Below are 25,515 nucleotides of genomic sequence, written 5' to 3'. Positions count from 1 at the left end.
CTTGCAATTTTCCATCTCCAAGGTGGCCGAGCCGTGGTCTACCCGCCAGCATTGCCAGCTGTTATTCATCTTGGAGTTTACTACAGATATCCGACAGGTTGTCGGCAAGTCTTATGTGGTCGCTGATTGTCTTTCCAGTTGTCAAAACCACGCAGCTGGGTCTCGACTACTCACGCATGAGTTTGGAACAGACCTCACACCATGCCGCACAGCTCCTCAAGAGCTCGGACACTGTACTGTGCCTAGAGGAGGTTGCGGTTGGTGACACTGGAGTCAAACTGGTGCGACCTTTCTACCGGCCAGCCTAGGCCCCTGGTCCCTGGTAACTAGCAGCGTTCTGTTTTTGATGCGGTCAACAGCTTGGCCCATCCTGGTAAGAAGGTGTCCACGAGGTTGCAGGCTCAGAAGTTTGTCTGTAAAGGGCTAAAGAGAATCATGCAGACCTGGGTTGATTCCTGTGTAGCCTGTCAATGCGCCAAAGTGCAACGACACAACAAAGCTCCGTTTTGGGACGCCTTCCGACCTCTACTCCGACCAGGGCACACTGGGGCATAATTCAAATTATTGGTGTATAGCTAGGCTTACTTTATTGACCCTTGGCACGTTGTCTTCTCCGGCAGAGCAAGAGCCATGACTGACGGCAGGAGGCACTTGAGCGCACGGCAGTTTAATAGGCAGTTGAGTTGAAACAAATACCAACAACCACAAAGGAAGACTATAGCCCACTTTTTACCATGGTGATTTATTCCTGTGCTGTGGGCAAACTTCTAAGCCCCAATTTGGAATTGTGAAGAATGAAGATGGCAATGTTTATCTGCAGTCAAACGGAGGGACTGGTATTGTGCCGAGGCACATCAATGGCAGACTGTATTCCAGAATTTCCCTTTTTAATAAGGTATGGTTCATGTATTTCCGAGCAATTTAGTTTTAAGTAGGTACGAGTCACATCACAGACATTCAATATAATTTAGCCAGTGCTCACTATTTAGGTTAGTGGCTTAACCTTGTCATTTGTTATTACATAGATGAGCTGCTTTTATTGTGACTAACCATGGATTCGAAACAAATCTTAACCAGTTTTCAATACATGTGATGTTAATTATGCCAAAATGAACTTCCAAATAATCAACAGATAAAATGAGAGACGAACGTTCAGAAGAGAAAACGTCATTTCACAAAAGTCAATATTTTCAATATTTTGCTCAAACTTGAATGCGCGGCTTTACTGTTTTAATACATTCCCCAAAAATTTAGATATAAGGTTATTTTAGCAAGTGTGTGCTTCGCCTGAAGTGCGTGCGACGCTAAAATGCGGCGCCAAAGTGCAGCTTCGGTTTATTTTGGGCGCGGCCCCTTAAATCAAGTGTGCACTTTGGCGCTGAAGTACCCGCTGCCCAGAAGTCAAGTCAATCCTGTTTGTTTGTATAGGCCTTTATAACAAGGAGTCTCAAAGGGCTGCACAGACCACAGATCATTGCAAACCGCAGACTATTATGACACTATCTCCTGATCTAAAACCTACATGAGGGCAAGGAAAAACTCAAAACCTCAACATAAAGTAAATGAAGAAACGTTGAGAAGGGACAGCACATGAGGTCATCCCCCTTCCAAGATGACCAGGCTGCAATGGATGTCGCAATAACAAATGAGACACAGATGTTGTCAACGTGAAATATAGGTCATTTATAAGCTATAGAATAGAAGTGTGTTTTAAGCCTAGATTTAAACAGATCAACTGAGGTTGCGGATTGAATCTCAAGGAGAAGAGCATTCCACAGCACCGGGGCCCGAATGGAGAACGCTCTCGAACCTGCGGATCTCGCTTGGCTCTTGGGATCACTAGTAGACCAGGATTTTCAGAGTGAAGGCTTCGGACCGGAACATAGGGGAAAATTAAACCTAAAAGATATGAGGGAGCAGGTCCATGCATGATTTTGTACATCTTAAAATCACATCTTAAGCTAAGAAGGAGCCAATGCAGGTTAGCTAAAATGTATGTAATGTGATCACACTTTCTTGTTTTAGTTAAAGGCCTCGCTGCAGCATTTTGTACCAGCTGAAGGCTCTTGATTTTGGACTTTGGGAGACCAGAGAGTAGTGCATTACTGTAATCGAGACTGGAGGTAACGAATGCATGAAGTGCAGCGCCGAAAAGCACACTTCGGCCCTGGAATGCACAATTCTGCGTCGACGTACACACAGCGCTGAGTTGCAGCGCCGAATTGTGTTACCAAGTAAAAGTACAGTTACTTCAGAATAATATCACTTAAGAAGAAGTAAAATGTAATCATTTGGCGAGAGAGAAGCTCGGCCTGGCCCGACTTAATGATTGACATTTTGGGCCGGGATCAGGTCAGGCTCCAGTACGGGACCAAGATACTACCTCCAACCAGTAGTAACTGAACAGTGAAGTCGAGAGGGGTCAATTTAGACTCTAGCATTCAGAAGTTTGGGGTCACCCAGACAATTTGGTGTTTTCCAAAGTCACAATTTTTTAATAAAGCAAGTGAGTTTCCAAATACATAGAAAGTATCGTCGAGACATTATGAAGGTCCGAAATAATGATATATATATATTTTTAAATTGTTGTTCTTCAAACTTCGGTTTGTTCGAAGAATGGAATTTTGAAAAATGTAATTGGCACCTTCTATGAAAACTCCAAAATTTGAAAAAAATGTGTGTTAAAAATGTCTAACTGATGATTGTTACAAATATTAAACAGTTATATTCATATCAAATCTTCACAATGAAGTTATTTGTGATTGGTACTTCAGTGGAGTTTTTGCAACGTGACATCATTGTCTAAAAAGGATTTTTAACCTCAAAAGGATGCTCATCAATGCTACTATAATTAATTTTCTTCCAAATCTGAAAAATATTTTTTTATCCATTCTGGAGTACGATTTTCAATGCTTAGTAGCTCTGCTTTATATTGATGTTTCTTTTAAAATAAGTGTTTGGTTGGTCTCAATCTTGTATAACTTGTCTTCTAGTTTTATCTTAGCAAGAAGGGTGATTGGGTATAGCATTATGGTGTGTGCATGAACTTGTGGTCCGAAAATAAAGTCCACTGTTGCTCTTGTGTTTGTAAGCATAGGGGGCATGCTGGGGGGAGTGACACAATTCATTGCAGCAGCTGTGACTTAGCAGTCTGCCTTTTTGGCTCACAGACGCTATCTAATAATTCAAACCTCTCTAAGGACAAGACTGGATATTTCACTACACTTCTACTCCTATATTTGTATGTTTGTGACATGCTGCGAGTGTTCATCCTGTGTGCAGAACGTCTGCAAACCCCGGACGATGACATCAGCGACGCGTACTGCACCGTTACTCATGAAGGTAAGGGTGCGGTTTAGACAGCATGGAAAGGGACGTGAAAAGGAAATAGATAAGAAACACATTATTGTTATATTTTCTATAATTAAGCCAAGCACTTCTACCCCTTCCTTCTTGAAAACAGCTGAGAAGCTATTATTGGAACGCTGACTTTGGTGGTTCCCAGGGGGAGGGGTATGCACGCTCTCCATTCAGGTTATGTATCTCATTTTATTCATTTGATTTTTTTAAGGAGAGTTGAATAGTTTACAAGCAGTTGGTATGTTTATATGCAGGCAAATATTTTATTGGAAATGGAATATTGAGACTATTCCAATAATAATTAATGCAAGTATTCATCATAAAAACAAGCACAATAATGCAACTAAACTCTTAGTCTGACTGTAATTTTTCCAATTGCAATGTTTGGGTTAGTCCTTTGATTTTCCAATTGCACATGTGCAATGCCGGAGGGGCTAATCGGGAAGAACGGGAGATTTCCCGAAGAGTCGGCTCATGTCAAGGTGGAGTTTGGGCTGGCTGGATGAAAAAAAATAATTGGACCATGTACTGTCACTGGCACTATCTAAACTTAATCGTGCATTCATTCTCTTATCGGCTATCTGGCCACATTCCGTGAAACGGATCAGGTAAGTTTTACTATTTGAGGAAATTTCCCGCTCCCAAATGTGTAGTTGGTTTGGCCAACCCCCACTCTTCACTAGTGGTAAAAGGAACACAGAAAAGCGCGAATAATATGAAAGGTGCTAGTTGAAGCTGAAAAAGCCAGGAAAAGAAAATGATTGTTATCATTAATTTCACTCATATTGCACTTTTTGCCTGTCATCCGTGTGTACCCAGGTGTGTGTTGTGCTACTTGTTTGCAGAATTTAGCTGTTAAATGCCTTCACCAGGTAGCTCACCACACTTAAATAAGCACATAGTGATTGCAATTCGGTCTATTTCAAGAAGTATCTCTTTCTTCTTGGCTCCCTAAAAAGAACCGACTCTTTCAGCTCACAAAAAACTCCTTAGATTGTTTTTGTTGCTTCCATCCATGTTAAAATGCATGTAACATTATGCAGAAAATTACTTTTGGGAGACAAATACAGCTAAGAAAAAAAATAAAAGTAGACATAACACCATGAATAAATAAATAAATAAAGACATAACAGGACAAAAAAAGAAACAATGTTAGAAGACACAAATGAATGCAAGAAAAATGAAAAAAGGGAAGGAAAAGCAGGGGAAAAAAAGAGGAAAAATGCTAGAAAAAGAAAAGCAAAAAAAGCTTTGGAAAAAAATAGAAAAAGAAGGAAAAAAGCAGGTCCTCTCACAATATAACTTCCTCACAGATGCCTACCATGTCATTGGGCTGGCATATAAGTTCCTGTTGCCCCTTTTCTGTACTCAGGTTGCACGTGAGCAGAGCTCCTCTGCTTTAAAATGTGTGAAAACTGAGCTAGGAAGCCGATGTACACTGAGAAGGAAATTCTCATGTCTATAGACAATGACATTGTCATCAACATAGTTGCAGAGACCAGTGCTTTGCTCAGGAGGATTTTAATGTTTTAAGTAGCGTACTTACAAAGCTACTTCATAAGAGTTATAGGAGTTTAGTGCAAAGCCTAACAATCAAATGAAATAAAATGATCTGCATCTATATAGCGCTTTTCAAGTCAAGACCTCCCAAAGCCCTTTACAGTGTGCTTCACATTTCCCAATAGCGGCCGTGCAGCCATGTAAGGCGCGAACCTGCTTATTGGGGGTATTAGGGGTTCAGTGTCTTACCCAAAGAAACTTCGACATGTAACACGGAGGAGCCAGGATTCAAACTGTGATCTCTTGATCCCAAGACGAGCGCTCTACCTCCTGAGCCACTCCCGCCCGAATCTGTTTGTAAGGCAAATGCAGTTTTTATTTCAAGTGACTGATACTGCACATTGATAAATGTTTCCATCTATATCAGAATATTTAGATAATTTTCCTTTGAAAAATGGTAAAGTGTTTTCTGCTAACTTTTCAACACATAGTTGGATTTCTTTCCAATAAAAATGCATCATAAGAGCTCGCTGCTGTTCCATTCATTCAAATTCCTCCTCTATCGTTAAGTGGGCCTGCTTTGGGTAAAACACTCTCGGGCTAAAAAAGTGCGGTTTATGGGAACCATTATATGCGGCAATCCGCAAAGAACCGCACCACCATTTTTAATATTCACTTTGTCAGCCCATGCCCGCAGTAATATTCGACTGGGGATAATGGGTTACAGCCACACTGGTCCTGTTCATTTTAAGCAAAAAGAATGGGGTAAAATGAGCAGCCCCGCAAGACACAAATTTGCTCCCTTGCCCCCCTTTCAGTAATAGTTGATTGGAAATAATGAGTCACAGCGAAAAGGGTCCGTTCATTCTAGGCGAGCCACAATGGCAAACTTCAATGTCCCAAACTGGGCAAAAAGGCGCTTTGCCAGCCCCTTCTCTCAGCAATAGTTGACCAGGGATAATGGATAGTGGTCACAACCGTGCATTTCATTTTGGGCTGCCCAGAAAGGCACGCCTCACGACAAAAGTGCCTTCTGACTTTCACTGCTCACAGCAATCTGCACTCAGGGAATATGGATCTCGACAGCACGAGTGCAGTTCATTTTAAGTGGAAATTCGAGTAAACGATTGCTTGTGTGCACAAGTTATCTCCCACATCTAGGATATTTTTATGCCGCAAAGCACTATGGAACTTTCAACATAGATACAAATTATACATGCAAAGACCAGTTTACCATAAAAAAAAGCTTATTATTTTGTTGTTGACCTATCCATTGTATTTTATGCCCCCCGGCAAAAATACAACTGTTGAATTTATCCATATACCATCTAAGTCTATTTATCTGGCACGCCACGACAAGCACACCTTGTAAAAGGACGGGACCTCCACTTTTGGAGAAAATCTCGGAAGTCAAATGTGGAAACAACATCCATTTGCTCCATGACTCATGATGTTGCCCTTGTAATCTGAATGCTCGCCAACCTCATGCATATGCAGTTATTTTTTTATCCCTTGAAATGTGAACTATGTATTCGTATTGCTCGAGAAATCCAATATTTCCTTTTCTCGCCGGATTATCGCCTGCATGTAAACGTAGTCACTCATGTCGCAGATAAAGTCAATAAATAAAAAGGAACTGAGACTGTGTGGTTAATAGGAGAGAACAGGAAATGTTGGGATTTCCTCTGGATGGGAAGGTATGTGTGTGGTTGTGTTTGTGTTCCGCACACACAATTGTTACCCATTTTTTCTTCTGAGCAGGAGTCAGTCCTTAAGAAGAGCTGCCATAAGAAGGACTTGTTTGCTTGGGATTGTTCTTTTTTGTTTTTTTTTAAAGTCTACTTTTTAAATGTGAAACTTCCAAAGTTTCATTATATCAGATATTTTTTTTTGTTTTTCCTACTTTAAAATTAGGCATCAGTGGTCATAGATTCCTAATTTTGGGCCTGGGATGTAACTTTCTTCAGTATCGTCGGAACTGACTTGATTAAGGTTTTTTCGACTATGTTGCGCTGCGTTGTTCAGCGAGCAAATGGCCTGAGACACTCGGACCCCCTGGTCAGTGTCACCTTCAGAGGTAAGAATATGGTTAAGGATATCTGAGGGCAAAGACTATATCCTTCGAATATTCCCCGTCTTTCAGAAATAGATAGAGAGTGGTGGTTCTCACGATCGAACATGTATTCTCACTGTACAGTGGCCACTTTACATACGAGTTTAATTGGTTACAGGAGAGCTTGCATGTAGATTTTTTTCGTATTTCAAATGAACTTTCCCGATAAGAAATAACTGAAAACCAATAAAAAAGCCAGGCCTTTCCAAATCATCATAGTTACCCCTAAATAGCTATGAAGCACATCTTCCTAAACATTAAAACCACATCTAAATAGTAATTATAGATGAAAAAAACAGTAATAATAAAGACAATATTAACTAAATAAAATGCAAGGTTATTATGAGCACAGATTATAGATGATAATTGAACTGCTTCATTTGATTTACTCAGACAAAAACCATGTTCCTGCCTATTATTTCCTGCTTTAATAATTCAATTGACTACATTCATTTTCTCTTTATATTTTTCCTTTTCTTTTTTTTTCTTCTTTTTTTTTTTTTTTAGCAGAAAGCACCTTTCCATTTAATTTTCCAGCACTCATGTCTGGGGTCGCAGTTCTGTATTTTGGGAAATGTACGGGCTAACTGGGATGAGCTGATGCTTGTGGTTTGCAGTCTTGAGTGCTTAGCCCTGTAGTGGTAGCATCTAGAAAATTTTGTAACTTGGGTTGTCTCTCAAATGTCGGGCAAAATTTTCCCTAACAATACATCTCTTATCTCGACTTTCTCGTAACTGAAGTAGCTCGTAGGTAGAGGGGCTACTGTATTTCCACAAGGTATTGTCCGGTTCTCAAGGTGAGGGCTTCTTTTAGCTTCCTGCTTTTGTTTTTTCGCCATTTCCTGGTATGCAGCATCTCAAGCGAGTGCACCCCATCCTCGAATGGTCTCTGACGCCCGAGCAAGCTGGCTGACATGATTGAAACGTTTTCACAGGAAAACGGAACAGAAAGGGTTCAGCAGACTAGGTTCACGGCACCGTCGCCATCTATTCTCGGCCAGGTGGACCTGTGCCAGGTTCAAAACACCGGGAGTCTGCACTGTGCCACTTCCCGTCTCAGAGACATCTAGTCAGAGCAGTAGATGGAGACTAAGCACATGCTCTTGACCTCTCTAGGAAGGGCAGACGTGTTTTTTTAAGATATCTGCTGAGAGCAGATGGGTACTTGCATGTTGTACATGTGCAGAAAACAGGAAAGCAAAAGAGTAATTAGTCTTTTCCGTGAACTAAATCGTGTGCGGTACAGATGGATGATGTTCTCCTTTCACTTCCTTCAGGGACTAAGAAGAAGACCAAGGTCATCAAGAACAATCCCAATCCTGTTTGGAACGAGGTGAGCTTTCTGGAACTTTACAAATCTGAGACTCAGCTTTAGAAATAAACTTCACAATTGCATTTGTTAGGTGTGTGGGTGAACAATCTTAGGTGTTGGGCACGAACAGCAGAGGGCTCAGCACACATCCTTGAGGGGAGTGGGTGTTCAGTATTGGGGTAAAAAATACATGGTCATTCAGTTTCACAGACAAGTGGGGTTAGATAAAAAGTCCATAAACCAGCGGAAGAGTGGGAGAGTTTCTCCTCCAGGCTCTCTGGAGTTTGATTGCGTTGAACACTGAGCTGAAGTCAAGGAACAGCAAACTCATCTTGACGAAGTTGAAACCCGCTTTTAGAATGTGGAAGATGATAACATTGTATTGGCCAGCGAAAATGAAGCACTACGCAACAAAATCGAGCAATTGTGTTTCCGGGTAGAGGACCACAAAAATCGTGACCGGCGCAATAATGTCAAATTGATCGGGCCTAAGGAAGGAAAGGAAAAGGGTCTAGCTATGAATGAATACTTGGGGAATATTCTCCGCGACCGACTTGAACTCAAGAGGAGTCACAGAAGTGGAGAGCCACCCCCAAGGATCATCTTGGTTAGATATCTGCTCTACACGGCACGCCAGGAAATGTCGACAGAAGCAAAAATACATCGTAGGACACAATGGGAGGACTGCAGACTTTTATTGTTTGAGGACATGACCAAAGAACCTTCTGACAAGCGGACGCAGTTCTCCCCCTTGATGAAAGAACTGTGGGACTGATAGGTGAAGCACACCCTTGCACATCCTGCTGTTTTCAAGTTTTAATGTAAGGGGAAAAGACTGAGCTTCACCAACCCAAAGAAGGCCAAGAATTTTATTCAGCTGACAAACGGACATCGGTCAAGCAAGATGCAGAGTTCAACATTGTTTTGAGAACCAGACTGAAACTGAGGCAGAGTTTTCGGTTGCCCCTGCCTCGGGACTGGACGAGAGGAAAAAAGAGGAAGAAGTCGTCTTGGTGAACCGTACGGACCGGAATCCTGAGAGCTAAGCTCACTAAAACTCACTGTCATGTTTATTTTAGATACAGTGTTTTATTTTTTTATTTTTCTAGGGTTGGGATACTTATTTTTGGGGGGTTCACAACAGGCATAACGTGCTTCGTCAATTAATATGTGGAGCAGTGTTACAGGTTGTAGCGGGGTATGGAATATAGTATCTCTCACAAAAAAATGTAATAAGAAGCACACAACGAAAAAAGATACAGATGTATGTTAAGTCCCAAAAATTCTAAATTCATTTATTTCAGATAATGAAATAGGACTCCATCAAAATACATTAGACCATGTATTGATGTATTGAGCATACTGACTATAATCATTTAGAACTGGATGATCAGTGAGACCCTGACAACCACTTCCTATCATCTATCTCAAATAACTGCAAGTGTTATACTGAAAATGACTATAATGGTCCTGTTAATTCTAAAGCAAAATGATCAACTATTCACCTAAACAGTAGAAGTATGTAAACAAATTTTGGAGGAATTACAGAATACTTACAGCAGTTTGAGAAGCCATTTAGTGTTATTGCAGTTTCTGAAACCTGGTTCAATAAGCAAAAAGGAGACGATCTTCAAATAAATATAGTTTAAACTATGTAAAAAAACAGGAAGAGGTGTCGCTAAATATGTGCACTAGAGATTACAATTTTAAATAATACAAAACATGTCATTGGTAATCAATGATTTACTTGGAAACTTAACATTAGAGATTATAAAGAAAAAATAAGAAATATTGGGTCAGTTTTGTTTTCAGATCACTGGGCTCAAGACTAGAAACTTTGACAAATTAGACTGAAAAAACACATCGAGCAATAAGCAACAAAACAATATTCATCTGTGGCGATTTTCACATTGATCTGGTAATCTAAACAACTCTAAAACCGCTGATGATTATGTTAACATAATGTACAACATGAGTTTATACCCAATTACATGAAGACCTAGTAGAATTACTTCACACAGTGAAACACATACAGTATTGACATTATCTCTACAAATAAAGTTAGTGCATTATTGGGTTGGGATATTTCTGACTAACTGCCAGTCAATTTAATTTTTATTTATTGCTATGACTTCCAGGGATTTGAATGGGATCTAAAGGGAGTTCCTTTAGACCCAGGATCTGAGCTACACTGCGTCGTCAAGGACCACGAGAAGATGGGGAGGAACAGGTGACCGCCACTTAAGCTAGCATTAAATAAGTTCAGTTGTTGGCAGCTGTTTCCACTGACACCTTGTTTGCAGGTTTCTGGGTGAAAGTCGGCTTGCCCTTAGAGATGTGCTCAGCTCTCCCAACTTTGCTGCCTCCTTCACAGTTTCGCTCCTGGATACCAAGAGGAATAATACAGGGGTATGAATATCCGACATTACCTATTTCCTCCACTTGACTTATCACATAATTCTATTTAAATTGTTGTTGTGGTCTGAAAAAGTTTCCTTTTTTTCCCACTGTATCCTTTTCCTAGGCCACACTCACCTTGCAGGTTTCCTACATACCTCCTCTTGGATCAGCTCCGGTCTTCCAATCTCCATCCCTACCTGAAGGCGTGCCTCATAGTAACCCCAATGTGGAATTGGACACTGTCACAAGTAATGCCTGACAATAAACAAGATTGATTCGATTAATTCGTAATTTGGAAAATCAATGATTTGAAAAATGTGAAAAAAGGAGAGTTTTAGAATTGAATTGGAATCATTCAAAGATGGTGATGAATATAAAACAATATTTAGTAACTATTCAATTGTGGTATTTCGGCAAGACATAGGCACTAGTAGAGCTGGGCAATATGTTTAAAAAAATAATATCTCAATTTTGCCAGTCAGTCTAGATGACAATACATTTTATTATAAACAATAAACTCCACCTAACACTCATTTATTAAATCAATTTTTATACATTTTAAATGACTTTTAAAACAAGTTTAACCTCATAACTTATGAAAAAAAAGGTTCCCCGCAGCTTGTGTGACTTGCTTTAAGGGATTTTGTGTATTATTTGGCACTTACTAGTGGTAAAAGTAAAATTATTCATCAAAAAATGAATATGTATTTAAATAATAAGGAAAAATCCACCATGGCCACAACCATTCATTTCATTTTACGCTGGCAAGAACAGCACGCCTCCCGTCAAAAATTGCTCAAGCTCAGTTCATATTTGGCTATAATAAACTAATGACAAAAAAAGAGCAGATAAGTCCAACAAAAGTGCACTCTGCCTGTACCTGCTCACAGCAATATGTGATCTAGGATAATGGATCGCGGCTGCATGAGTGCAGTTCCTATTAAACGGAAATAAAGTAATGATAAAAAAGCCACCGAGTTCAGCAAAGGTGTGCAGTGCCAGTCCCTGCTAGAGGCAATATGCGATCGGAGATAGTGGATCTTGGACCCATGGGTGGAGGTCACTCTTTTGTGGAAATAATGGCAAAAAGAGCCACTATTCTCAAAATAGTGGGAACTTGTCCAACAGATTTATTTGTGACATGTTTGTTCAGTGATTTCCCTGGACACTCTGGGTGAGGAGGACACAGAGAGCATGATCATGCTGGAGGTCCCAGAGGAGCAAGGCATGGACGATGGGCACTCCATGGTGGTGGTTGGCCCTCAGGGGCCACAGGGCCGGGAATCGCCTGCCGCCAACACCCCCAAACGCTCGCCACCTTCTTACAAAAGGGGGCTGAAAAGAAGGCGAAGAGGTGCCAACAGTCAAGCCAAACCTTTGGCCAACAAGCCTCAGGATATTCAGGTACTTGAATTGACTGCAAAGGCATTTGATTGGCTTATGCTTAAGATGATGCAACCTGCACAGGTTCGCATTCGAGTCATCCAGGCTCGACAGCTGCCAGGTGTCAACATTAGCCCTGTCGTCAAGGTGACGGTCGCCGGGCAGAGCAGGAGGACTCGCATCCGCAAAGGCAACAACCCGAGCTTTGATGAGGTAAAGGGAAAATCATAAAATATGCGATTGGGGATAATGAACCGGGCCGGACAAATGCAGTTGACTTTTTGGTGGCCAAAAGAGCATAAAAAAGAAAAAATGCTATCTTGACGGCCTTCATTCGCAGTAAAATGCCATCGGGAATGATGGATAGCAGAATACATTTCAACCTGCGATGCACTGAGGCCGCAAAGTAGCGAGAGATTACAGTATCAGAGGGCAATTTGACAACAATCAATTGATGTTACCTTTTCTGGTGTGCAGACTTTCTTTATGAACTTCTTTGAGACGCCCACTGATTTATTCGACGAGCCCATCTTCATCACGGTAAGTGTCCCTTGTCACTTATCCTCTGCTGCTTTCCGACTGATGGTTTTTCCCACATGCTCCCCCCAAAAGGTGTGCGACTCACGCTCCCTCAGAACGGACGCCATCATCGGAGAGTTTAAGGTGAGAGCATGGTTAAAAAAATGCCAGCCTTTCGCAAAGCCGCATTAACCACATATCTCATGCAATTTTGCCCACAGCTGGACGTGGGCGCAATCTACGGCGAGCATCGTAAGTATCTAGTTTTTAGTGCCGCTATCTCACCTTAATCGGAATAAGCAGACCATGTTTTTGGTAGGGCACTGCTACTTGAGGAAGTGGCTGCTGCTCTGTGACCCCGACGATCTGTCCGCGGGGGTTAGAGGTTACCTCAAAGTCAGCTTGTGGGTTTTGGCAGCTGGAGACGAGCCGCCGGTGAGTGTCGAGCGCATAGATTGGTAAATGTCCTCATTGTGAGCAAAATTGAGGATTCTTGAATGGAATTTCAGGCGGACAAGCGCGAGTGTGTGGAAGACAAAGAAGACATCGAAGGGAACCTGCTTAGGCCTGCTGGTCTCTCTCTCAGAGGAGCAGCCTTTACCTTGAGGGTGTTTAGGGCTGAGGACCTTCCACAGAGTGAGTCTTGCGCATGCTTCACTGGTCACAGACACTGACACCTGAAATCCTGTCATATGCAGTGGACGATGCCTTCATGGATGGGATGAAGCAGATTTTTGGATTTGACAGCAACCGCAAGAATTTGGTGGATCCTCTGGTGGAGATCCATTTTGCTGGCAAAACCGTAGGTGTCCGGTGGATTTCAGGTTACTGACTAGGGCACAGGTGTCAAAGAGGCGGCCCGCGGGCCAGATCAGGCCCGCTAAGGGATTGAATCCGGCCCGCGAGACAACACTCAGAGAAGCGCAAGAGAAAAACAAACTGCAGGTTGAAATATGTCAACTTGATGTTGCCAAAGCCAGGTGCCTCTCACAAAGACACTGTTCTTGTATTTCTCTCTCTCTCTCACTCTCTCTCACCCCTTTTCTCCCACTCTGTCTCTGTCTCTTTCACTCTCTCTGTCTCTTTTTTTCTTTTCTTTGTAGCTCTTTGTCTCTTTCTCTCTCTGTGTCTTCTAGGCTCTTTTGCTCTAACGTCCTTTTCTCTTTCTCTCTTCATACCCTTTGCGCTTTTTCTTTTCTCTTTTCTGTCTTTCTATTTCTCTTTGGATTTCTTTCTTCCCCTCCCTTTCTTTTCCCCCTCTCTCATGACTTTTTATCTTTTGTTTCTCCCGCTCTCTCCCTCTCTCTCTTTTTATTTTTTTTGTCCCACCCACCCTCTCTCCTTTTCCCTCCCTCTTTCTCTTATTTATTTATTTCTTTTTCTTTCTCTTTAATCTACTAGTCCGGCCCCCGACAGAATGTTTGTTCTATCGTGTGGCCTCCGAGTTAAAATGAGTTTGACACCCCTGGACTAGGGCATGTGTGAGCAGACCTGACTTGCGGGCCTTATGGTTCTAAAATTTTGCAGAGGGGCCGGTCCAAGAGAAAAAAAGTAACAATTTATTGATTCGATTTTAAGTATTTGCAAATACAGAGTTTATATCCAATTTGTTTCATGATGAAATTGATTTTGAAACAGTAAGAATCACAGCAAAGTGATATAATATGTCCCTTCAGTATTTCCCATATAATTATGAGACCCTGATCGGTGGACAGTCTAGGGCAGGGGTCTCAAACATGCGGCCAATTTTGGCCTGCAGAATGATTGTTTGAACACCCCACCTTAATATGAACATTCAAAGGGACAGTTATATTGTTTAGCTTTAATTAGTGGTATGAAAAAATCACTCATTAAAAAGAACAATATTCATTTAAAAATAATCCAGAATATACAAAGTATGATACAAACATACATTTTAAAAAATACTTATTGTTTGAGAAATTGGCATTTATTTTATATAACATCAGCTAATTTTGTGTGTGTGAGTGTAAAACCTGATTTGGCCCGGTTTCACCTCCAGAGGCCCCCAAGAAAATTGAGACCCGGGGCAGGGTTGAAAATAATGAAAGTAATGTACATTAAAATAAAATGAGTCAACACAGGGGAAGGGACCAAATTTGGATTCATTTCAATAATATTGAAGGCTCCAAAGCAAAGTGCATTGTTGATCAGTGGCAGACAAAGCAGAATCAGTCACTTAAAGCTCAGGCACTTTTTAAATACAAATCCTCAGTAGACACTCACTGATATATATATATATATATATATATATATATATATATACATTAAGGGCTTTATAGGTCAACTGAAACATGTTGATACAAAAAAGAGAACCTTTGATGGTACAGTACTATTCTTTCCATGCCCGGAATCCTCACTGTAATTCTAGTCACCAATAATGCAAATGACAACAAATGATGAATTTAAATGACATTTTAGGGCACCATATTTTGTGGAAATGTGGGCATAGCCGCAAAAGAGGAAATCTTTCTCTTTTTAACATTTTTTTCTCCATGCATGGATTAGGGCAATATCAAGACTTTATTTTGAATGTATTGGTTTTTTTTCAGGTTTGCACAAAAGTTCTGGAGAAAAATGCCAATCCCCAGTGGCACCAGAGTCTCACAATACCAATCAGGGTACGGCCTGCAGTGTTGTAATACAATCTGAAGAGTTTTTCAAGAAGTACTTAATTTTCATTCCTTTCATCCAGTTTCCATCCATGTGTGAGAAGATGAGGATCCGCCTTCTTGACTGGTTGAGCCTTTAAGTTTGAGCGTTAAATATGCTCGTTGAAATCACATACGATGACCCCAAACCAACTCACCCCCATTTTCTTTTGACAGGGACCGAGCCAGTCACAATGATGTCATTGGAACTGCCCACTTATGTATGTCCAAGATCTCTGCACCGGGAGGCGAGATTGACGGTGAATTGCTGACATTTTGGAATAATATGCTGAAGTTATTTGAATAATTGATAAGTTTATAGTTTACTAAAAACTCAAAATAGGGAGAAAAGACATACATTAATTTTGAGCTTGCAAGGGTACAGATGAAGACCATCCAAAACAGTCAAGATGTACAAATCCAACTGGTTCTAAGATTCCTCCATCAACCCCTCTCTTTTTATTAAATAATTATTAAAGCAAGCAGATCAACCCCGAAGTGTATAGAAATCAAAGAACAGCAATATGATTGGCCTCCATGCACGATCATGGGTGAGAGCAATCACAATGATGCAGACAGTGCCCTAACGCTCAATAATAAAGAACAGTAGTGTGCAGTAGTAATCAAAACAACCCAACCCTAGCGAAATAAGCAATCGTCTTTGCAGGTGTTCAATATACAAAATAGAACCACTTTCTGCTTTGTAAGCAAGCAGAACAAAAACAAATGTCACACTGATTTTGAATAAACAATAAATTATGTTCTTATCAATTATTCTACTCTGTTCTTCCTTTGACACATTATTTTCAAACTTTGGGACTGTAAAAAATGTGCTGAATCTTACTATCTTACTTTAAATCTCTTTCTGTCTTTGTGACTTCCTGTCCAATGCTTTAGACGACTTCACGCCAAGGAGAATCCCTTCTGGCAGTATGTCCTCTGTCCCCTTTTTCTTTCCTGCTGTCGATTCAATTCTGTTTATGTCCAAACAAGCAATTCAATGTTTAAAGTATTTGTCCATCTCTCTTTCCGCAGTGGACGACACACTCGGATTTCTTCCCACATTTGGTCCGTGTTTCGTAAACTTCTATGGCAGTCCTAGAGAGTTCAGCACCTTCAACGACCCACATGAAGCCCTGAACCTCGGAAAAGTAATATTTTTTGAGAATGTTATTCTTCTTTTTATTGGGTTGGTTGCTCCCTAATAATATAAAAGCATACAAAACTTTTAGTTTTTATTTTGTAATCTTACACTACTCTGGTTGTAGTCTGTTCCTCGAGAACCCTTAAACTCCCTGTGTTCCAGGTTACCCACCTCCAACACACCTAAATCATATAGTGAGGACAATGATCCTGATCATTGTAATTGGGTGTGTCAGAGGAGTGAGACATAGAAAAGAGGCTGGATGTGGATTAATTTTAAGGACTGGATTGAGAGACTTGAATTTTTGGCACGGTTGACTACCTTCTAATCTGATCTTAAAGTATTATGTATTTAAAGTGCTTATACATGGCCAAAATACTGAAGGTGTAGCGTTCTATAGCTTTTTATGTAAAAACAACACACATTTTTGTTTAATCAAAGTTGTCTTTATTGACATTGATAGCAACAATCTAGTGCCTTTTTCTTAATTTCCTCATGTTGAGGTATTTGACTTTTTTTTTAGGTTTTAGATCAGGGGATTGTGTATACAAATTACAGTGAAGAAACCTTGCTATTCTGCTATTTCTCCCACTGCGAAATCATGGAGGGGTCGGAAATTTTCATATTAGGTACATGTCCACTGTAAGAGAGATAAACTATTTTATCTATCTATCTACCTTGGTCATATCCCTCAAGAGGGGTGACCGACAGCAAGACAAACACATAAAATAACAAAGAAAATAAAAGGGAAAAAAATAGCAAAAAATAAAAAACACACACAACATTTTTAGGACCATGGCCAACCCAATTGCCCAAACACCCAAACACCAAAACCAAAAACCAGTGAAAGAGAGATATCAGTCGTTAAAGAGAGATGAACTAAAAATAAAAATTGGGAAATCACAATGCATGATTTTTTAACATCTTATTTGTTTGATACAGCTGCAAATAAATATTGGAACACCTGTGTGTCCTCTTGAATTAGGACCCTGAAAGACTTGTTAGTCCGCCAAGTAGAAGTCCACCTGCACTTCATGTATCATTCATTCTGAATCAGATGCACCAGTTTGAGGTGTTTGGGGTTGCATAAAGACACCTGAGGCGTGTTCAGGAGAGTGATCAGACATGTAGTCTCTTGTTAATCGCTTGCCGCGCACTGCTGAACGGTTGTAATCGCTCACTGTGATTGCCTTACTGATCCAAAATGGCCGACGACAGTACAATGGATTTCGTTCTACAGCTTGCTTTGAGCGAGTTGGCTGATATGAGCGACAGTTCGCATATTGACACAGTTAAGGTTATCCTTAACGCAGTGGAAGGGCCATACCTGTCTTGCATTGTTCACAAACATTACCAGGCAATGTAAGACGATATATTACATCGCCAACAGCACTCGTCAGGGTGAGATCCTCCATCTTCTGCACTGTCGACGCCATGTTGGAAATCAAAGTAAGCGGTCTTTCTCCCGTGATTACTCGGGCACGCGAGCGCTCAATAATCACTGGCCGTTCAGAAGCTAGCGATAGCTCGCGATAGCAATCACTCACTCTCCTGAACACGCCTCTGTCCACCCCATACAATCAGTAAGACTTTACCTTGTAACATGGCGAAGACCAAAGAGCTGTCCAAAGACACCAGAGACAAAATTGTACACCTCCACAAGGCTGGAAAGGGCTAGGGAGCAATTGCCAAGCAGCTTGGTAAAAAAGAAAGGTCCACTGTTGGAGCTATCATTAGAAAATGGAAGAAGCTAAACATGACTGTTAATGTCTATCGGAGTGGAGCCCTATGCAAGATATCACCTCGTGGGGTCTAAATGATTCTAAAAAGGCAAGGAATCAGCCCGGAACTACACGACAGGAGTTGGTCGATGACCTAAAAAGAGCTGGGACAACCGTTTCCAAGGTTACTGTAAGTAATACACTGAGACATCATGGTTTAAATTCATGCATGGCACGAAAGGTTACCCTGCTTAAACCAACACATGTCCAGGCCCGTCTTATGTTTGCATATGACCATTTGGATTATACAGAGAGTCATGGGAGGATGTTTTGTGGTCAGATGAGACCAAAATAGAACTTTTTGGTCATAATTTCACTAAGCGTGTTTAGAGGAAGAAGAATGAAGAGTACAATCTGAAGAACACCATCCCTACTCCGAAGTGTGGGGGTGATAGCATTATGCTTAGGGGGTGTTTTACTGCACATGGGACAGGACGAGTGCACTGCATTAAAGAGAGTTTGACTGGGGCTGTGTATTCTGAGATTTAGGGGAACAACCTCCTTCCCTCAGTCAGAGCATTGAAGATGGGTCGTGGCTGGGTCTTCCAACACGACAACGACCCAAAGCACACAGCCAGGAAAACTAAGGAGTGGCTCCGTAAGAAGCATATCAAGATTCTAGCATGGCCCAACCAGTTTCCAGACCTGAACCCAACCAAAAATCTTTGGAGGGAGCTCAAAATCCGGGTTTTCTCAGTGACAGCCCAGAAACCTGACTGATCAAGAGAAGATCTGTGTGGCGGAATGGGCCAAGATCCCTCCTGCAGTGTGTGCAAACCTGAAGAAACATTTGACCTATGGAATAGCAAGCAAAGGCTACTGTACCAAATATTAACATTAATTTTCTCAGGTGTTTAAATACTTATTTGCAGCTATATCATAAAAATAAATCGTTAAAAAAACACGTATTATGATTTCTGGATTTTTCTTTTTAGTTTATCTCTCTCAATGTGGTCATGCACCTTCAATGAAAATTTCAGACCCCTTCATGATTTCTAAGTTGGAGGAATAGAAAAATAACAGGGTGCTCAAATACTTATTTTCCTCACTGTAACATAAATTGACTAGGGAACTGTGTTTACAACAAGGTTAAATGTCGTACTGTGGGATTGTCTTTCCTTAAGTCAGACCAGTTGAGAACGACTGTTATGGACTTCTAGAGGAATCAATTAATCTCGACTCAAATGAATAGGAATAACATGTCATAAAAAACTTAAAAGAGAAAAATTCAATTTCAAAAACTGTTTGGATAAATAGGCAATATTTACAAGATAAAGAAGGTTTTTAAGTGCTTTAGAAAAATAATGCAATATGTTTTCTTCTCACAGGCTTTGTTTTACTCCAGAGGGACCCCTCTGTTTTCAGGGGTGAGGGGGCCAACAGATTCGAAATGTCTTTTTCGTCATTGATAACAATATAGGTAATGTTGTTTACAAAGAGATTAGATGTGGCTCTTCGGGATAAACATGTCATTAAAGACTTAAAAGTTAAAAATAAGATAAAGAAAATAATCTTAGGATACATAGGCACATATTTACAAGGTAGTTAGTGCTTGTAAACTGGCCCAAGTTGTAAGTGCATCAGAACAATAGTGCAGTGACATTAGCAGCATTTTTTGCACTGTTAAGTATTTATGTAACAAGATATATTTGAAGTATATCAGCTTTTATTAAAAATGGGATATTTTTAATACAAACTACAAGTTTAAACAAATGTCAGGAACTTCAAGTGAAAGAACAAAGTTCAGCCCAATGTCAAGAAACTACGAGACCAAGGTGCAAACAGCGAACTGAAACTTTGTAAATTAGCTGATAACAGAAAAATGTTGGAGCGATGACAAGCAGAAAACTGAAGTTGTGGTTTCCTGTTGACCTATACAATGCCTCAAAAAAAGTTATAAAATATTTGCTTCAAAATGTCCTAGTGAGAACATTGTTAAGATTGTTCGAATGAAGACTTGTATTGCGGTGGACTTCAGATTATATTCTGCCAATAAAAACTCTCGAGAAGAAGTTCATCTCCAACCTCCTTATTTACCAACATTTTCCTCGCCCGGAATGCAACGAACACACAAAGGACAACATCAGATTTCACTATCTTGCTTCATTCAGCAAAATAACACCTTCTCCTGTCTCTTAGGGTGAAGGGGTGGCTTACAGAGGTCGGGTCTTGCTGGAGCTGAGCACCAAGCTGTTGGACAAACCAGAACCCAAAAACGAAGACATCCAGTCGGATGATCTGCTCGTAGTTGAGGTGAGATGATGGTGAAATTCCACGTAACCAGCTCTAACGTTTCTTTTCACTGAACAGAAATTCCTCAGGAAGAGGAAGTTCTCCCTCCTGGTCGCGTTCTACTCTGCCACGCTCCTCCAGGACGTTGACGACGCAGTCCAGTTCGAGGTCAGCATCGGCAACTACGGCAACAAGTTTGATTATAGTTGCCTGCCGCTGGCCTCCACCACACAGTTCAGCAGGGCTGTGTTTGACGGTACGTCGATCTTTTCCAGTGTTGACGTACTGCCATCTTGTTAGTTCAAACTACAACATTGTCCACCAGGTTGTCACTACTATTACCTCCCATGGGGTTATGTGAAGCCGGTGGTCGTCCTCTCCTCAGCATGGGAGGACATTGCTCCCAGGATTGAGGCTCTTAACATGCTTTTGGCTGCTGTCGATCGACTGGTAAGGTTCACAGTGGCCCTAAAGTTATGTTTGACACGAATATCACCATCTGTGTGTTTGTTTAGGAGGCCAACCTGCAGCGAGTGCATCTCGAAATGAAGGCGGGTAGCGATATGGACGAGCTAGAGCTGCGAGTTGTAGAGCTCTTGAATCAGGTGATTGCGGACTGCAGGTAAGAAGAAAAAAGGAGCAGTGAAAATCAAACCAGGCTTGTCTTACTACTTTATTGTGGAGTTGTTTCTGCAAAACAACTTAGAACCATGGGCCAAAATAGTATTGGGTTTGTCCCATTTCTCACCAAAACTTAACCAAAGTTTGGGTTGATTTGACTAATTATTCTGGATCTTACACAGAATGACCACATTTATTTGGTTGTTCTTCACAAAATGACTGTTTAGCATAAAATAATTTACTTATTTTCAAATTCAAAGCCCTAGTGTGTCGCTTTGACCACTGGAGGGCACTGTTGTCAAACACAAACGGAAAGCAGTGCCACAGTGCACAGCATAGCAGCAAGATCCCAGACCCTAGGTAAGGATTCCACTACGTAAAAGAGAGGCACATTTTTTGACTTCTGATTTTTAGTATTCAATTCATTTTTTTGTTTTTTATTGAAAGAAATTTTTTCTTACCACTCGAAGGCATTAAATATTACCCTCTATTCTGTCAAATATTATTACTCTTTATTTTTATTTTTTTTGCTGGATTATTTTGTGCAAAAAAAAAAAACATGATTCAAAATTATAATAATAATAATAATGCATTTTATTTAAAAGCACCTTTCAGGCCACCCAAGGACACTGTACAGACAATAAAAAAGTACAATTTAAAAAAGTTGTAAGCAAAGTAATAAATAAAAACAAGACATAAAATCATAAAAACATAGGAAATGGAGAACAACAAAATTGTGGGGGTTTATGTCTGCAATATCACTCAGGACAATATGTCAAAACCACAAAAGTATTGGTCTGGTCTCATTTTTGAGCCAAACTTAACACAGGTTTTAGTCGTTTCTAATTTTCTACCAAAAAAAAAAAACATTTTAGGTTGTTCTAGACCAGAGGTCTCTAACTTGGGTCAAGTGGGATTTTTCACAAAAACAACGCTGATAAAAACATTACGCTGTTTTTAAAGGGACAGTGTTAAATACTTGGCCGATAGATGTTTCTGTAATGTGTAGTGCAACCAAAAATGAGCCTAAGGAAGACTACAAACTACTGAAAATGAAAGTGAGCAAAAAGCACCATTTTCTTCCAATTTTTACCCAGCCTTTCTCAAAGAAAGACAGAAATAAGGGAAAAAATATTGGTTTTTTAAAAAGGAATAAAAATTAAGAGATAAGAAATTATCAAAAAGAGGCAAAAAAAGGAAAATGAGAATAAATAAAAAGTAGGGAAAAATAAAATTAAATAAAAATTAAATAGTTAAAATGAATTTTTGTTATCCTTTTTTTCTCGAGTTTTACCTTTTGTCTTATTTCCTTTTTTTTGCATTTTTTCTCCTTTCCTTTGTCCTTATTTTCATTTGTTTTTATTAGAGGTGTTTTGGACACTTTGAGTCTCTGTCATCTGTTGTGCTTTGAGCACTTGAAAATAGAACACACTGTCCCTTTAACTTTCATATTAAGACGGGGGCCTCAAACCATCACCCTGGGGGCCACGAGTTTGAGATGCCAGTTTTAGACAAAAAGACACGGGAAGATTATTATAAAATGAAACATTTTTTAAATTGTTCTTTTAAAATAACTAATGGTGCTCTTTTTTATATCTGAAGCCTCTTGTTCAAAAAACCTAAAACATGATTACATTTTTAGGGGGTTATTTCTGCAAAATAATTTTGGGACAGTGGGTCAAAAAAGGCAAGTGTTGGCTTGGTCCCATTTTTTGGGGGATGACTTGACTCCTTTTTCTGCGTTGTTTTACATAAAATAACCAAATTTTTAGGTTGTATAAAAAAAGACCCTGACTCATTAATATAATGTGAACCATTTTTATTATTTATTTTAAATTTAAAATGCAATCAGTGTTTTTTGGCTCAATTCTGTTGTACAAAAACATGATTTAAATTTGATTATTACTGCAAAACAACTCAGGACAGTGGGTTAAATTAACCCATGTATTGGGTAGGTCCCATTTTTGACCCAAACCCAAGGCTATGTTTGGGTCTAAAATGGGACCGACCCAACACTTGGGCTGATTTGACCCGTGTATCTGTTCCCTTTTACACAAAACAACAAACTTTTGGCATGTTGTAAACAGAATGACCCAGACTGTTTGTAATATTAAATTAAGCTTTTTTAATTTTAAACAAAATTTTGCATAACTATTTTGTGCAAAAAAAGAAACCTAGAATATTACAAAGTTTTGTATGGGGGTTGTAGTCACGGGCGAGGCGGTCAGCCGCCCGCGGTGACATTTTTACCATGACAAATGGGGGACGACACGAGAACTTCCAAAACAAAAACAAAAATCATAATATTCACCTAATTATTTGTATTTATTATTTTAACATATTTTGAGTAAATATTTGCCATTGCTTGGAGGGGATCTCACCCAGTGAGTTATTTAGTGTAGAACTGCCACTGGGGTGGTCATTTTTTTGACTCATATTTGGGTAAATGACCCAAGTTTTGGTCCAAAATAGACAGACCCAACCTGCGTCAATTTGACCCATATTTTGGGTCGTTTCACACTAATGACCCAATAATTTGGCTTATACTGAACAAAATGACTAAGAGTGTTTCGTCATGTGCCGGGACTCTCCAGTCAGGAGCTGCCTTCTCTCAAACATTGGCCATGCGCAACCCCGCTGGACCGAGCACTGCGGCACATCCGTTCCCTCCACCTGCAGCAGATCATGACCGCAGCCCTGGCCCTCAAACACGGACCGGCCACGGAACTTACCACGGTCATGGAGCAGGCGGAAGACTGGGCCAGCCGACTTAAGAGTTTAGCGGAAGAGGTGAGCGTCTCAAGCAAAGAGGGAAGTATAACATTTGTTGAGGGGAGCTAATCCTGTCTTTCTGCAGCCTCAGAACAGCCTACCTGATATCGTGATTTGGATGCTGCAGGGTGAACGCAGGGTGGCGTACCACCGCATTCCGGCGCACACCGTCCTCTACTCAGAGCGGCATGGTGGCAAACAGTGTGGACAGCTTCAGACTGTTTTCCTCAAAGTGAGGGGCAAAAAGCTACAGTTCTTCAAAATTGTGCACCCAGTTAAAACCTGCCCAAATAAATCATCAAGAAAAATTAACAACCTACACAAACCCCTCTCGTTACAAAAACTTTTCGTTAATGCAATATGTACCGTGTAAACATTATTTATTGCATACCTTGTCAGAACCAGAACAGGAGGAGGACCCAGATGTGTAACGTTTACTCACAAGTTTGAGTTATAGAGGAAAACAAACGCCAGCGATCCGGTGCTCTCTGGACAGGGGGAGCAAGCGGCTCACGGGATCGGAGCGTGATCGGAATGTTGAAGTGGATTTGCTGGGGCGTGAGATCTGAGCGTGGTGAAATGGGCATAACGGGTCGATAGCCAGAGTGGGAGATCAGAGCGTGGTGAAATGGACAAAGGGGTCGATAGCCGGAGACAAACGGGTAATCATGAACAGACGGGTAGATAGGGATGAAGACGAGACAGACGGGAGCCAGAGTCAAAGTGCTTGCCTTGCATATGCTGAGGTTCGGTGACAGACGGACAGGGAGAGACTGGCGTACTGGGTATAAATAGGAAGGGAATTAATCAGGCCACACGCAACAGCTGGCGCCAAACGAGCGGGCACAGGTGAGGGCACTGAGTAATCATGACATACATAATCTGAGTGCTCCCAAATCCTTTGAATCTTTCATAGTTTACAACATTAGTTAATAGCTAATTACGATATACACAATTCCTATGAAATCTACAAAAGTGATGTTAATTTTTCTCTTCTATATAGTGCTCTTGCTTCAAACATAGATATTAGTTTAATACATTTCCAGTGCATCTTTAGACAAAGAGCGCCATCTATGGCAATGTTTCTCATCTGGTAGGGACCCAAAAGTGAGTCGAGGACCAGTTTTCAGTGGATCACATGCCCTTGCCTGGAATAAAAAACGCTAAGGGAAAGGGATATGTAAACTCCTTATCTGTAGATGGCAATAATTCCCTGCAAATGGGGAGGACACAAACCATTTGAAACCAAATATAAAGACAGATATTGTTTTGTTTACATGTTGAGCATGGCCGAATGCAGATACAGTGAAGAATATCAGATACGGATTTTATTACCTAATAATGGGTCGAGGACCAGTTTTCAGGAGCTTGCCTTGAAAAAATATCGCCAAGAGAATAAAATAAATAAAAGTATTTAAGCTCCTTAGCATAGATGGCAATAATTCAATGTTAATGCCAGGACACAGACCAAAAGAAAACCAAAGAAAAACCAATGAAAAAGACCGATAACCTTCGTTTTCACATGTTGAGCATGACCGAAAACAAATACAATGGAGAATATGAGATATTATTTTATTAACTTTTAGCCGAAGCCACTAAACTGCACACTCAATCCATTCAATAAATTTGACAGATGACATTAATTTCTAGATTTGTTTTGCGGCCTGTAATTAGGATAGGATTATATGTCCTACCAGTCAGACCAGTTG

The 25,515-nt window shown here is 40.5% G+C and overlaps 1 protein-coding gene and 1 long non-coding RNA gene across 4 annotated transcripts in view; one reads left to right on the top strand and one right to left on the bottom strand.

The window, feature by feature from the left end:
* Nucleotides 1–3,227: 3,227 nt before the first annotated feature.
* The window catches only part of dysf (dysferlin, limb girdle muscular dystrophy 2B (autosomal recessive)), a 53,608-nt gene continuing 31,320 nt past the window's right edge, over nucleotides 3,228–25,515 (top strand). Inside the window, exons 1-24 of one of the 2 annotated variants that reach the window (XM_088346806.1) lie at nucleotides 3,228–3,342; nucleotides 8,251–8,306; nucleotides 10,424–10,515; nucleotides 10,589–10,694; nucleotides 10,810–10,933; nucleotides 11,839–12,089; nucleotides 12,153–12,281; nucleotides 12,546–12,608; nucleotides 12,681–12,731; nucleotides 12,809–12,839; nucleotides 12,907–13,022; nucleotides 13,097–13,223; nucleotides 13,286–13,389; nucleotides 15,158–15,226; nucleotides 15,301–15,344; nucleotides 15,434–15,516; nucleotides 16,154–16,186; nucleotides 16,292–16,407; nucleotides 20,321–20,434; nucleotides 20,492–20,669; nucleotides 20,739–20,863; nucleotides 20,929–21,035; nucleotides 23,629–23,824; nucleotides 23,892–24,038. In XM_088346806.1, the coding sequence (XP_088202932.1) occupies nucleotides 3,255–3,342; nucleotides 8,251–8,306; nucleotides 10,424–10,515; nucleotides 10,589–10,694; nucleotides 10,810–10,933; nucleotides 11,839–12,089; nucleotides 12,153–12,281; nucleotides 12,546–12,608; nucleotides 12,681–12,731; nucleotides 12,809–12,839; nucleotides 12,907–13,022; nucleotides 13,097–13,223; nucleotides 13,286–13,389; nucleotides 15,158–15,226; nucleotides 15,301–15,344; nucleotides 15,434–15,516; nucleotides 16,154–16,186; nucleotides 16,292–16,407; nucleotides 20,321–20,434; nucleotides 20,492–20,669; nucleotides 20,739–20,863; nucleotides 20,929–21,035; nucleotides 23,629–23,824; nucleotides 23,892–24,038 (2,550 nt within the window). In that variant the 5' untranslated portion in view covers nucleotides 3,228–3,254. Of the gene's footprint in view, nucleotides 3,343–6,697; nucleotides 6,938–8,250; nucleotides 8,307–10,423; nucleotides 10,516–10,588; nucleotides 10,695–10,809; nucleotides 10,934–11,838; nucleotides 12,090–12,152; nucleotides 12,282–12,545; nucleotides 12,609–12,680; nucleotides 12,732–12,808; nucleotides 12,840–12,906; nucleotides 13,023–13,096; nucleotides 13,224–13,285; nucleotides 13,390–15,157; nucleotides 15,227–15,300; nucleotides 15,345–15,433; nucleotides 15,517–16,153; nucleotides 16,187–16,291; nucleotides 16,408–20,320; nucleotides 20,435–20,491; nucleotides 20,670–20,738; nucleotides 20,864–20,928; nucleotides 21,036–23,628; nucleotides 23,825–23,891; nucleotides 24,039–25,515 lie in introns of those variants that run through there. The other variant, XM_088346807.1, reaches the window with a different exon arrangement.
* LOC148356977 (uncharacterized) lies at nucleotides 19,903–24,551 on the bottom strand. Of its 2 annotated transcripts, XR_015851955.1 has the most exons (4): nucleotides 24,198–24,551; nucleotides 23,908–24,088; nucleotides 20,938–21,029; nucleotides 19,903–20,860 (listed from the first exon to the last, which is right to left on the bottom strand). It is a non-coding gene; the product is annotated as an uncharacterized LOC148356977 (long non-coding RNA). The 2 variants fall into 2 exon arrangements; XR_015851954.1 differs by having other exon boundaries at nucleotides 19,903–21,029.

Source organism: Urocampus carinirostris, chromosome 11 (genome assembly GCF_059441175.1).
Source record: "Urocampus carinirostris isolate Australia breed hairy pipefish chromosome 11, RoL_Ucar_1.0, whole genome shotgun sequence".
NCBI lineage: Eukaryota > Metazoa > Chordata > Actinopteri > Syngnathiformes > Syngnathidae > Urocampus > Urocampus carinirostris.
The sequence above is the reverse complement of the archived record's forward strand: the minus strand, read 5'-3'. Positions and strand labels throughout refer to the sequence as shown.